General features: G+C 39.1%; 1 protein-coding gene across 5 annotated transcripts in view; it reads left to right on the top strand.

Moving 5' to 3' along the window:
* Positions 1–14,813, top strand: part of UNC5D (unc-5 netrin receptor D) — a 155,884-nt gene that overhangs the window by 70,738 nt on the left and 70,333 nt on the right. For 4 of the 5 annotated variants that reach the window (XM_083812026.1, XM_083812025.1, XM_083812024.1 and 1 more), the window contains one exon: positions 10,895–11,113. In XM_083812026.1, coding sequence (XP_083668152.1) covers positions 10,960–11,113 — 154 coding nt within the window. In that variant the 5' untranslated portion in view covers positions 10,895–10,959. Of the gene's footprint in view, positions 1–7,455; positions 7,572–10,894; positions 11,114–14,813 lie in introns of those variants that run through there. The other variant, XM_083812027.1, reaches the window with a different exon arrangement.

Genomic DNA, 14,813 nt, shown 5'->3' with positions numbered 1-14,813 from the left:
ATAAGCAGCTACGTTAAGTCAGTAATTGTACTTGGGAGAAATCCTAGTTTACGCTCATCATTTGTGGACAACTTGGAGTTTTTAGTTTCCTTCAGGTTATTTTTTCCCACGGAAGTTAATCTCTTTGATACATCACAGTGCAGCTGATCCAAATTATAATTACAGTCTTGTCAATGAAGGGAGAGTAATACAGCTAGAGTATGTTTTGAACAGTACTAGCAGCTGAATTGCGTCCTCATAATTTCAGATTTCAGGGTGGGACTTGGAATAAGGGCAGTAGATTTAAGCTATTAGAGAAAGTCTGATTAGATTTCGGCTCAAGTATATGAGCAGGTTACTGGTTTTCTCCAATTTACTGGGACCTAATAAAAATGAGTTGCTGTTATTTAAGAACAAGTTACTTACATCATGGTCATTTCCCCTTGCCTTTTACATTAATAAGCACATTAACTTTACCCTAACATCATTCACTTTCTGCTGGTGAATTATACATTATCCTTGAACAGAATCCAAGCAGTTACAAATTTTATATGCTGCACTCTTAGTATCATCAGTAAGATAATTGATTTATTTTTCTAAGATTCTCACAGATGGAAGAAATCCACCCTCTTTATATTCATTGTTAGGATGACAATGAGCGTATTGGCTTTTCCTGTTCTAGGTTGGTTCTGATTCATACCCCTTCTCAGTCATAGACACGTACTTTTTACATGTAAACTGGCAATTTAATAAGACTTCAAAAAAGAACTAGGATCAAATATGCTTGTTGGGTTTTTAAACCATTCATGGGACAAAGTGGAGGTTGTTACTGACTTTCAGTGGCACAAGCCCTTCAGAGGAGACCTCGTCCCGGCTCTCAGAAACATCTCCTTTAGGATGCTGCTTAATCTATGATGATTGCTGGAGTGGAAGACCAGTCTGCTAAAGAAATAGCTGTAGCTCTCAATGCAAATGTGAGATACCTAAATATACCAAAATCCAGGCAGAGCTCTCCAGAGAAGCTTTCTTTCACTTTTATATCTCCTGCTTTATCTTGTACTTCTGTGTTAACTTGTAGGCGTGATTTTCTCTAGCTGCCTGCAAGACCTGTTCCACAGTGTAGAAACTGTAAGTAAATATTGACTTTTTAATGGCACCCATTACAGTTGGCAGCCCTTTGAGGCACTTGGAACATCAGTTAGCCGAACAACATTGGTTAATTTATTCAGAGTTCCCTTCTTGTTACCTTAAACAGGCCAATTATCCTAGGCAACAACAGAGCTTTAACCTTCAACATCTTACTTCACCATCTGGAAATACGTGGCTGCGCAGTGAGCCACCAGTGTCCTCCCTCTCTACAACCAGCTGATAAATATTACAAATTTTCAGGAAAGTGATAACATTTCTGTAACTAATACTGCTGCTATTTAAGATAAACTCTGTCTAGTCAGCATGCGATATTAGGTGTTTGATACCTAGGAAGAATTTTAGGTATGTTCTGAGCTCATTGAATAAACTAGTGAGGCCTTGCGCCTTTCAGTTCTGATTGTAGCTAAATCTGCAGTCATTGTCCTCATCCGTGTGATTCTCTTCACATGGATAAATCTGGCATTATCAAGTATTTCCTCACTGCATTTTAAAGTTGATTTTTTTTCTTTTGGTTTGATGTTCTTCACACACTGCATTTTTTTTGTCACAGATTCATCTCTTTAGAATGCTGGAGAATCTTTTTCCTTTAAAGATTTATATTCCTTGCCTACTGCTTAAAGAAAAAAAATCTAGATGTTAAATAAATGTATGAATGTATGAAAGATTCTTCAAGTTTGTAATCCGCTAATCCACTTAATATTTAATAAATGCAATATATCATTTTTATAAATATGTATAACTTAGATATAGATAGGTTTAGAATACATAAGGGATTACAATAGTATACCACATAAATCTCTGATGGCATAGAAAAGACCAGTAATGTTTTATGAACGTATTAAGCCTCATTGGTGGAAATAAATGTCCTACCCTCCTGCAACCCATTAAAAACGTTGTTTATGGAAAGATGCTTTTACGAATTTCATGCGACTGCGAGTTTCTCGTGAAATGACCAGAGATGGCGCAGCAATGCCAGCTGAACGTTACATTAGAAAGGGAAAGTGGTACTAAGGAAAAAGGCTTATTTTTTTTTTCTTTTTATAAACTGTTTCTTTTTATACTGTCACAGCAAAATTTTGTTGACATCATAGTGTCTTTTTCAAATGGATTCAGTGTGAGAAGTCATTTGGATGATAATGTTGTTACTGTTTTTTTTGGTGAAAAGTGGGGTAAAAAGGGGTTGTTCAGAGAAATACAAGAAATCAGAGCGTTTTAGGAAACTACAGCTTACCTCCCCGGTTTGCGTTTGGAGGCACCCCATGTGTGTTCCTTGTCAGTGAGAAGAATAGGTGGCTCAGACCAACACGTTGACTTGCCTTTCCATGGACAAATGGCGTGCCCATGGGCAGTTATCATGGGGTTTTTGACCGCGGAGCAGTGACTTATTCAAGCAGGCTCCCTCACTTGCTTCCAGCTGTGGCAGGTCACTCTGTCACTCTTCAGGCAGTTCCGCTCACCACTTTTGAGCCTGTAGATCATCGGTTATGCACACAAGGACTTTCTCTTAGGTGTCTGTTTTATCACTGTTGAAAAAGCATTGAACCTTTTAAACCTTCATAGATGTATAGTAGTTATGTAGGAAAGGATTGTTAAAGTGAACAGATACCCAGGCATTTAAATATATGTACGCTACTTCGCAGTTGTCTTGATATTGAATCCTGTTAAGACAACTTATTCCCATGATTAGGTATGGACTTTCACTCTCCTTTTCTGCTAAGAAGCTGGACACGATGTCATCCAAAGCCTTCTAAATAAGAAGAGAACGGAGTGTGCATCTTAGCATGGCTTTACGAAGTATGGGAACGCAGCTCGGTGGCATTTGGTTCCTAGTCTCGTGGCCTGCTCTCAGTCAGAGTCTGTTTGCAGACTGACTGCTTACCCTTCTGGAAAATGAAATTGATAATATGTACTTCCCAGATTTGTTGTCAGACTTTCTTGATGCATGCAAGATGCTTTAAAAGCAGTGATCAAAGAAACCACTGAGCATTTCAAGCAAAGCATAATGGGGAGGAGAGGAAAAAAAAAAAAAAAGCAAACAGGTGTAAAACAAATAGTTTCAAGTATAAGCACCCAGCCTAGTATCTAGGCCTATGCACATAGAAAAAGAAATGAAATTCTTTAAAATTCAGATAAGCAGGTTTAGTTTGCAGCTAAAGATTTTGAGCACACTGCTTTTGTGTGATAATATTTTAGATTTATTTCCACAACTTATTGCACATTCATTTTTTGGAGTTTTCATTGCAGAAAATTGCCAGGAGGAATGGATTTTGTCTTCCTTCAGCTGGCAGAACAATTTTCCACCTGTCACCCAAATATTTGATGAGAAGGATTATGGTACAGCTGCTGGAAGTTTATACTTTATATCCATAGGAAGTAAGAGGGTCTGATGAAACTAATACACTGATATCATAGGGTGGTTTGCTGAGACGTGTGTACTGCACTTGTGACTTTCAACATGTGCTGAAAACGTAGGAGACCCTGGCTGCTAAGATGTGAAATAAAAAGTGATCGTGGTCCTATAGCATGTTCTTAAGGAATCCTTGATTTCCCACCAGTGCTCCCTTTGTTCAGAGGAACACCTATCCTTTTAAGTGCCCAAGATGGTTACAGCAGCGTGGGGGTTTCCACTTCCACAGGCAAGTTTTTCAAGTACCAGTAGGCCTTGTACCCCATCGGGGTTGCCGATCTCATGTGCACAGCAAGAGGAGTTGGAGGGGGTCCTATGCGTAGCTTTTATTTTGTCCATAAGCTTTTATTTCAGCTTCCCCACGAGATGGCATCCTACGGGGTGTGAATTTTTGGGACATCTCTTAAAAACATAGGTGGCAACTGACACAGACACTGAACTTAAAAACAGAAGAAATGGTCCTTTGTAGGGTAGATGAATATCCAGTATAAAGAGTTGTTTTATTGGGTTATGTTAACAAAGGCCTGTAATCTACTTGCTCCATGACCGAATTCCCTGAAAATAACAACTTTTGTGTTCTTAGTCTTTATTCCTCCTGGGTATATAAGCGTCATCAAAAAGTCCTATTTGTTAGGTACTTAATTTTGAAGTCGTGAGTTTTGCTACAAGGTTCAGTCCACTCTGGAAATCGAGTAGAAATAATTTAGCTGTCATATGTTTTTTACCTGCTGAGAGCCTTCACTGTGATATTAGATTGATCATGGAGGATGATTCTGGGTTTGAATTTCTTTGATTTTATCTTGTGCTTCACAGCCCTGAAAACTACAGTTAGCATACACACAAAAAAGAGAGAACTGGTGCAAATATATATTGTTTTTGTTTGACACTTCCAAAGGTATTTTTATTCAAAAGCAAGTTCATCTGCTTGACAGTGTTCCTGTTCTCTGTGCCTCGGTGTCACAGTAACACACGGAAACATAACCCAAAATACTCTGTTAGTTCATGTGTATCTGACTTAATTATTGCAGTGGCTGGTTCATTAAGCATTATCCTTCAGTGAAGCACTAAAGGGCAGCTGGGCAGGTATTGTGTTGCAATGGAAACTTACCTTAACTGCATTTTCTTATATCGAGACATTAGGATGAAACCTTACCTGAATTCTTAGGTCATGACGTGCGATACGCACCTGCTCAGCCACACCCTGTGCCATGTGCACATTAGAGAGGAATAGATGGATGCAAGGTACTTTCACAGGAATCTCACTGATTTCCACTGGTGTCATGCTGCTTCCTATAGATTAGGTTGTTGTAAATGCATGGCGGCACTGGCATCTTTGCACTACCACTGTATCAGTCTCTGCAGACTTGCACTGACACTGTTTTGTTTTGTTTTCATATCAGAAAGTAATTTTGGTTCAAACATCAGTGGCATCTTTATGTTTTTCTACTTTGATATTTTATTAGTATCTTATACTCACGGGGTATTGTCCTGGCAACCTAATTATGATTTCAGGCCCTGCTGAAATGAGAAGGGAACAAACGTCTTGGTGGAGATAGAAAAATGATTCTAAATATTTGTTTATGATGTATACATGCATGCTTCGGCTCTAATTACCTGTTCATATGCCTCAAGGTGCTTCACATATCTTACAACCTTTGGTTCAGCCCAGCAGTCCCAGGGGGTTCTTAATTCCCTACCTTGACTTGCCGTGAAGTTTCCTTCTAATATTGTCCAGTTTTTGTAGCATGGTTTATTACCAAAAGAAAGCAGACTATGCTTAATCAGATCACGTCAACAGTGAAATAGGATGAGATTCCCACAGAGCAATGTCCAATTGAATTAAATCCAAGTTTGTTTAATCCATTTAAACCCCATATGGATTTTTTTACAGGCATTGTGGGAAAATTTGTAGTGAAAAGGTTTACCCACACTAGTTCTCACCTGTAAACGTAGCGTGCTTATAGGTGCGTAAGTACATTTTCTTTCTGAAGGCATTCTTCCCAGACTGTTTTTAAGACATTCATTTCTGGAGTTAAATATTGATCATTAAAGCAAATCATTGTCATGTGGAATCTGCTGGAAAATAACAAATATTGAATGTGTCTGAACATAAGCAGTACTGCCTTCCTTACCTTGGCATCTGAAATGCACAATCAAGGTGTGTGCAGACTTGCTTATTAATAAAGCTAGGCCTCGGACTGTGTTATGCAATTGCAAAAGAAACAAGGAATTCAGTTAAAAGCATAAAAAGCATTTTCAAGTATTTCAGTAAGTTTAAAAGTTACGTCTTTGGGGAATATACTGAAGTAGGAAAAGCAGGAAAAGCAAATAAAAAAGGCCGTACAGTAAGTGCTCCGTGGCACTCACGCTCATTAAGTAGTTCTGTATCATTTACCAGTGGCGCTGAGTAGGTAATAATTGGATTGCCCTTCAATGTATAGAACTTAAAGAAAAATTATGCAGTGAACTCATCAGCATGCATGTTTTATTACTGACCGCTCTCACCGTTGCCTGTATTGTCAATCTTTGCTAAATACCATGTCCCTGTAGGCTTTAGTAAATCCGTGTACTAGAGGAAGTAACAGAGGCATTAAAGGATTTCATGTGGACAGCAAAATCGTATTTCCTACAATGTCTGAGTAAAAAAAATCACATTTTTGCGTATGGGAGAGGGTCAGATGATTAAAGGAATGTAGGCAGATCGCACCTAAGTTGCTTTTCTGACTGAAGAACGGCTCCAGTTTTGGTACAGAAGCCGCTCCGTGCATAAGGCATTTATGTACTCCGTGGTAGGAATTTTTCATTTTCTGGTTCTCCTGTAAAAATGAACGCACTTGAAGATGACAGTTGTCATTACTTACGTCTGTAGTAAATGACAGATATCAAATACACGAAAGGTGAAGAAAGAAGGTGTCTGGAAGTTCAGTTTTGGTCATCACTAATTGTCTTCTGACTTAAATAGGCGAGTCCAGGTCTGGCAACAGACAGCAGTTTTCTGCATTGCCCAGGGGGTTAGGCCTGGCGTGCAGAAGACATCCAAGAACCTCATAAGGAAGCCAAACGGTAATGCCAAGATTTAGAAGTTCAGGGGACCTGGATAAAGGAAGCAATATATATATATTAATTTCCAGTAAGCTACTTGGCTTGTTTGGGACACTTCTAAACTTTTTTTTTTTTTTTTAATGTGGAAAGGTAAGGCTACTTACTTATTTTAAAAATCAATTTTTAATTTGGAAAAAATGCCTGGGAAGCATGACTTTTCATTGTTTCAAAATTTTACTGTAACATTTAAATTTTATCCTAATCGTATTTGAACTGCTGAAGGATTCATCTCTATCAAGATTTTAAAACGTGATCTGACAACTAACAGCAGTATATTTATTTCACAGAAGAATTTTGTTTTTTCCTAACTCTCCTTTTTTTTTTTCTCATTTCTTTTTGTTTCTATTATTGTCATAAAAAGATTTAAAGTCCCTATTGGACTAGTGTGCAGATCATAAAACACAAAGCACTTCCTGAAAGGTAATTTTCCAGGAATGAAAAATATAAGAATTGTGTTTGATAGTTTGGTCTTCTGTCATTCACTGTTGTATTAAAACAGCCAATTTTCGGTAACTACGAATGGCCTGAATCTTGAAAACCGACAGTTATAAATTAAAAGCCTTAATAACTGGAAATCAAAACCTGTATAAAATTCCAGTAGGCCTCAGATAAATTTTAAAACAAATTAGGGTACAGAAAAATGATGCACAAAAGAAAGATGCATTACATTAAAAACCACAAGTATTAAGTACACTTGAGGAGAGGTTTTGCTTTGGTCAGCAGCTGCTCTAGTTATCTCAGCTAATGCAGTATTTATCCTGAAATGCACGTATATTTATATAACATTAGCAATAGCCTTCTAAATAATATTTTTTTAGGACCTGACCGTGGGATTTGTTCTACCTGGCTACGAGTGGGCAGCGTCTGGTTCTTAGGATGTCAGAACATCAATTTGGGCATTGTCTTCCTTCAGTTTAGCATTGATGTGTTCAAGGTCTGTGACAGCTCCTGTTGTTTAAGTATTTATTGGGGTTGGGTGGGTGTGCTTGCATATACGTATGTATGCTCCTAGAGACACAAAAGCAGTGTTTTTATCCTGTGTTCTGGAATGCTGGATTTCTGCAGTTTACCTCCGAGAAGCGTAGCTCTGAAGCAATGAATTGCATTCAGTTCAAGTGATCAGTGAGGGAGGTGAGCTGTGTGAGAGAGATTTGGCTGGTTTGATGCATCTTCCTGTGTCAGCTAAGTACTTCTAAATTGTTTTTAAAGAGAGTTGGAATGTATCATCGTAATTTGTCTGATCTTGCTTTGCTACCGATTGCAGTAGCCAAATTGTTTAGAACTTAAACGTGAAATAACATCTGGGGACAAACACTCCTTTCTTTAGTCTCTGTTCCCATAATTTTGCCCTCCCCTGGAGGTTACACAAGGCTGTTGTGTGACCTCCCGTTCACACAGCATCGAGACGGGCAGATTGAAATCGAGAGACCAGTCGTGGTGGTGGTCTTGAGGAAATTGCCCATCGCCTTGAAAAGGTGGGGCTCACTACGGGGCAATGCCAGTATGTCGGAAGTCACCCTCTAACAGAGCTGCAAAAGTACAGGGAGAGGGATGTAGCAAATTTCACTTCTGCTGGTACTCCAGTATGATTCAAAGAACTTCAGTACGCTGAAGGACCTCGTGTAGCTGTACTGCAGCACAGCAGCTAGTGGAATCGGAGTAGTTTCTCCTTGAACATGTGAATTTCTCAGCTCTGTCACGCCTGCATGCACATTTGGAGTTTGATGATCTGGTAGGTAATATCGGAAATGGAAGTACATCACGGCAGTATCTGTTACTGAAGACATTTGGGGTAATCACAGGACACCACTGACTCAGATGGCTGGCAATGAATCCATGAGCATCTCGTGATGGGCAGCTTGTACAAGTACTACGTTTTTGTTACTAATGGGTGTACTGCTGGCTTTGACAAGAAGCGTTTCAGAGATCAGACTTAATGGTGATTTTATTTTTAATGCATTTATTTGCTGTACAGATGTTTGAGGAGATAGTGTGGGAAACATATTTCTGCTATAAAGTCTTCTGGTTTATTCTGTGGTTTTAAGATTTGTAAAGCACTCTGCAATCCCTCACTGAGGAGTTCTGTACAAGTCTAACCTTTCTTTAGCATGACAAACTTTCTTTGTAGAGATAGGTAAGAATATATAACTTGGAGATTAAAAATGGAAAGACTTCAAGGCTGGAAAGGAGTCCTTGCTAGCAGGGGATGCAGGATGGATGAAAAGAAAAGCAAGAATAAAGTAAAAGGTGGCCCTTGAAAGTGAAGTTAAAAAATCGCATTTTTTTAATCCAGCTTCACTTTTGCCATCAGTAAACTGTTACAAATGGACATGAGAAAGGATATGCATTCTCAATAACTGATAAATTTCCTGCTGGAGCTGTAGTTAAATATGAAGTAGCTCTTGCTCAGTGTGTGATCGTACCTGTTCCAGGCCCAGGGAGCTGTAGGCACTGCATCACCTCTGTCCATCAAATGTTATTTTACAATCTGTTGGTTTTAGGTGCTCCTCAGTAACATGTTAGCAATGTAAAGCCATAGTGTTAAATCCTGACCCCACTCGCGAGGAGAATTATGCCCTTAATTTCAGTGCAGCTGGGATTTCGTCCTTTGTGTCCTACCCTAAGTAGCAAATTTAGTGGGATAACGGTGGTCATTGTAAGCTCTCTGGCTAAATGAGTCCTTATGAGATGATCCACCGTTCTTCCTCCACACGGGCTTCTTGCTGCCTTGTGAAGCACTCAGATATTGATGGGAGCTTGGGATTTCCATGCCTCTCCAAAAATCTCATAATGACATTTTTGTTATTTCCTATAAAGCATGGGTTTAATAAAGCCTGCAGGGACTCAGTATTACTGAAGATTGACAAGATGGAAATTGGCATAAATGTTCAGCAGTAAAATGCTAAGAATTATGATAATATTTTATAAAGTACACTGAAAATGTAGTTTAAAACATTGGGCCCATTTGAAAAATGGAACCCTCTTGAGTTTATTTCAAAATCATAATTATCTCACAGCACATACGCTGGGTATATTTTTGCATGCAGATATACAGTGCTAAACGAGAGATGTATTTTTAAGAGAAGTAACAAAATATATTCACTATTCTATAACCTCCTAGACCTGTGACCATTTTTAGACTTACTTATTTCATTATAAATTACTTTTTGTCTAACTTCATCTCATTATTTTTGGTTAAATCACATATATATTGCCATCGGCTGTTCTGTCTCTGATACTGGATGCCCTTCATCTGCATACAGACTGCGTCCTCCTCTGTTGCCATTTGGCTGTACTGTATGTGCTCAGTAATTTGGAATCTTCCTTCATAAATTGATTTATTTTTTGCTGCTGTTCTCTGAATTTTCTCACAAAGCTGACAAACTGCTGAGATGAATCCCAGTGTTGCTAAAAATCAATGGGATGTTTCTGATTTTCACACAGGATCTAGGATTTGACTCAATTAGAAGAGTTGCAGTGAGGCAGAGCTTGTGTTTGAGTGTTTCTGTGTTCATGTTTAAGCACAGAAATCGGAACATGTAGGCTTGCACAGTGCTGACTGCACGCCTTTGGATCCTCCTGCCCGTGCTGTAGGCTGAGAAAGCTCACCATCTTGCAGGTTCTAGCCCTACAGAAACCACTTTTCCACTTTTATATCATCTGAAAGGGGCTGCAGTAAATGGGATCAGTGTAAAAGCATATTGAAAATTTCCTCTAAGTGGGTATGAAATCGCAGTTTGCTTATTCCACTGTTGGAGTGCTACAGTAATGCTGTTCATATCAATATATTTCTCTGTGGTTAGCACTCTGATCCCTGTTAAATCTGCAGCAACTGTGTAAAAGAAATTACATTTAGCGTTTGAAAGAAAGGAAAGGTTGGTAGTTAAGGCTCTGGACCGTTGCTTAAAAGGATAAGGTTTAGTTCTACTTCCTCCACAGGCTTTTTGTGTGACCCTGGGTGACCCACTTAATCATTCTGTGCCTCAGTTTGCCATCTGTAAAAATGGCATTAGTGATGATACATTTTTCTGAAGCTTTGATTTTCTTGACAGTTCTTGCATTTAAATTTTTATTTTTGTGTATGTATCTGTCAAATTCCTTGTAAAGCACAATCCTGACAACTATCAAGTTCTTCAAGTTTTTCTCCAATAAAATTAGTTTCTAATAAAATACAAAATGGTTTCCAGTCAATTAAACGAGATGATACAAAGATGGAACAACATGAAAAATGTGTATTTTCCTTTCCTTCCCTTTCAGGAAATGATAACAGTGAAGCCCTTCCAGAGTCTATCCCATCTGCTCCTGGAACTCTGCCTCATTTTATGGAGGAACCAGATGATGCCTACATTATAAAAAGCAACCCCATTGTCTTACGCTGTAAAGCCATGCCAGCTATGCAGATTTTCTTCAAGTGCAATGGTGAATGGGTCCATCAAAATGAGCACGTGTCGGAGGAAAGCATGGATGAGACCACAGGTAAGGGCTGATGTGTCCTTTGGAAGACAGAAGTGAGTGCGGCGTCTCCCAGCAATATACAAACCAGAGCAAGGTACAGCAGAGCACATTCCGTGATACACAAACAGGAGCACTGGGGCTTGTTGCAGGGCATGTAGTTACAGGCTTGTACTGAGCTGAAGAGTGGGACCAGACACAAATTCAGAAGTCCTATGACAGTGCCAGCTCTGCTCAGAGCACAGCCAGTAGGCTGTGCTAGCGGGCGCAGAGCAGCAGCCTAAGTTTACTGCCGGGCTACCGCAGCAGCGTGTTTTGGTTGGCTCCACGTGTGGGTAAAGACAGATTGTGTGTGCTTGTGCTGCACTGCGTAGACACAGCTTTGTGGAGATGGGAGAAGAAGTTTCCCAAATGCAAATGGAAAGGAGTGGGTGGGAGAGGGCAGGAGAAGGTCAGACCTGAAAGGCGGAGAAGGGGAATACAGATCCCAGCAGAAGAGACATACTATAACTGGGGAGATGGAGGGAATTAAAGTGACTGAAGACGCAGGAGGTGTTGCACAGAGACAGTAACAAGTTGCATATGCACCACCACCTTTTCCAAATGGAGACACAGGGCTACCATAGACAGAGAGCTTTCTGTAAAAAAATAACAGTTTTTAGAGGGAACTTCTGTGTGTTTCAATGGCGTAATTTGTAGTGGGAAATACAAACAGGAAAGAACGATGCTTTTATGAGATTCCTGTCAGGATGAACCCCAAAAACCAATGGCAACATCAGCGTATTGCATGACTTGACATTTACCTTCACCCCCAAGCGTTGATAAGTATTTGGTAAGTAATGAAGTTAAGCAGGAGAAATCGATTGTGTAAAAGTGTATATCTAAACAAAGAGAATAAGAAGGGAGAAAGTTGAAAATGATCAACAGATTTTATCATGCCTCCTGCACACCCTCTATCTTTTCTCATTTAGAAGCATCTTGATAAGTATTGCAAACCAATTTAATGCTGCACCGTCTTGTAATTTCACAATTCAGTTTTGTTATTGCTTTCCTCCTCTTTTTAAATTCCAAGATTGCTAGGCAACTCCAAGTATTGGAAATAGCAGCGTAGGCATAACATCCTCTCTATCAATATAAGAAATACCTTTTGAGAGGAAAGAAGCTGTTTTAAAAAGAAGATAATGTCTCCTAAAGTGACAGTGGTGTTTGGAATTCTTTTTAAGCGACACATTCTGAAGAAATTTCATCTTAACAGCTTTTTATAAATGCTAATCTGGATGAATTTTAATTTTTACAGTTACCTTTTCAAAAAGAATTTAATAGGTGAAACCTTTACTTCTAAAGGCAATGCTGAATCAGTGTAGAAGAAACGTCCACCCTAAGTGTTTTCCTTCCATATGGTTAATGAAAATCCGTCATGTGAATACTGCAATTACGTTTTCTAAGCCTTGGATTAATAACAGAATGAAAAAAAGATAAAGCAACTTTAGGTCTTTGTTTTTTAAGTGTGGTGGGGTTTTTTGTTGTTGTGTTGTGTTTTTTTGTTTTTTAACGAAACCAGTAACGTTGAGTTTTGAGACGTGGAGGCACAGGCTTAGCAAATGAGATCTAAAATATAAATGCTGCAGGTTTTAATTTAGCCCAAGGACAGAGCTACCCCTTAAAGTATTGTTATTTGAGCAGTGTGTGGTCCAGACAGATCAGGGGGTTTGTGTGTTCTGAAAGCTACCGCAGTGGTCCTTAGAACACAGAAAGGGAGGTAGAGGCAACAGTGTAATGTTGAAGGACAATCCTGGATATTCTCTCCCATGATGTATCCGCATCCATAAATTATTTTAGAACTCTTCCCCAGTCTTCAGTAAACAGCAGACTTGTTTTTTGTTGTTTTATTTTTGTTGTTGTTGTTTTTTGTGGGGGAGAATAAATATGCATAGTGGCAGTGCCCTCATTTCTGGAGTCAAATCTGAGCATAAACACGTCTGTTACCAGGCACACGCAGTGTTCTGCATGCTGCGTGGGCTCCGTTTGTGAGAAGCTGCACTCGAATTTGCGCCACGAATGGTGCCTCTGGTTAAAGGGAGCGCTCCGGTGTGTTCACCAAAAGGAGGTCACACTAAGTGAAAAGGGGTCTGTCCTTTTCCATTCTTCCACTGTTTGTTATGTGATGACAATTCAGAGAGGAAGCTTTGGAGAGGGGTGAAAAATAGCAACAACAAAAAAGAGGAAACTTAATGCTGACTGCAAGAAATGTATCTTAGCATCTCTGCCAGCATGCTCTTAGCCAAGTGTATGCAAGAAGTACTTGGCAGTGGTACTTGAAGGCACACTGTTGCTGATGGATTTTACCTACAGCTTGTTATTGTGTATTTCTAAAAGGACAGGAAGGACAGCTGCTGGCAGGCAATGGGCATATTTTATCATTGTGATGAATATTAAATGCAATTTCACAAGCTACTATTTTCATAGGGGAGAAATACAAATCTTAGAGTGAGACAGGACTCAATATGTTAATTTGAAAAACAGGAGCAGCACAAGAGGACAGATGTAGTTTTTGTAATTTTGTAAAGTCCTTGTTTAAACACTAGGTCCTGACACATGCTGAGGATGTACAAGGGTCCTGGTGGGCCTGAGGAGCTTGCACTGAAGTCTGTTGTGGCTTTGCTGCTGTTGATGCAGAAGGTCCAGGCAGGCAAGCCAACACATACTATGACTGTGATGGATCCAGGTTCCCAACTCTGTGCTGTCACAGTCGATTGGTCAGTTATAGACCAAGTTATTTCATCTTCTCCCTTGCTTCCTGAGCTGCAGAAAGTAGTAGTCTGCCTTTTTTTATTTATTCCATAAATGTAGCAGAACAGGAACTTTGCTCACTCTATATACTTGGAAAGTAAGAGCCTGAGCTACTAGATGCTACTGTGATAAAAATATAATAGTTATGGTTTGACTCATTTTCTGTTTTTTTTGTTTGTTTGTTTGTTTTGTTTGTTTTTTTTTTTTTTTTTTAATCTCAGAATTAGTTTACAAATATTTCAACTTTTGATTTCGCCACAGGATCAAACCTGCTAAGAGTAACTAGAGTTTTCTTGTCTGATAAAGAAAAGGATTACAGCAATAACTGCTGTCAGCGTTTTTCTCATTTAAACAAATAAAGCTGACAAATGCTGAAGTTCTGTGCAGCTCTGTTATGTTTAGTACATGGAGAGCAATTATTCATCTGCTGCCAGCATTAGTCTATCTGCAGCTAAACCATCCAGCAGTGCAGAAAGCTTATTAGCATATCAGTACCATAGTCATAATTTTATATTCTGCAAGGCTGTACCGTGTAACAAAAGATGATGGTTATAATTTGCACAATAATTTAAAGGGTTGGACTTGCAGTGCTTATTAGAGTTTTACAAGTTACAGGTAAAATGTTGTTTGTGTTTATGATGTGCCTGTTTTTCATTTGCATGGATTTTTCGTTCTGTGTCATTTCCTATGAACAATTTTTCTGGCATTTCTTGAGATGCAGAGGGCAGGTGAATATATCTGTTGATAAAATATAGTGATGATGAAGGAAGAATATATGCCTCTGTTCCCAGTAGATTTGCTCTCCATAGTTGTTTCTAAAACAAATGAAAATATGTGTACTTTCTCCATAAACAACACCTAACTTTCCCCAAAGACTAGATGTTCTCCAGAGGTCCCTTCCAACCTCAACAATTCTGTGATTCTCCTATTTCGG

The sequence above is a fragment of the Anser anser genome (assembly GCF_964211835.1).
Source record: "Anser anser genome assembly, chromosome: 26".
NCBI classification, from domain to species: Eukaryota; Metazoa; Chordata; class Aves; order Anseriformes; family Anatidae; genus Anser; species Anser anser.
Note: the sequence above shows the minus strand (reverse complement) of the source record. Positions and strands in the feature narration are given on the sequence as shown.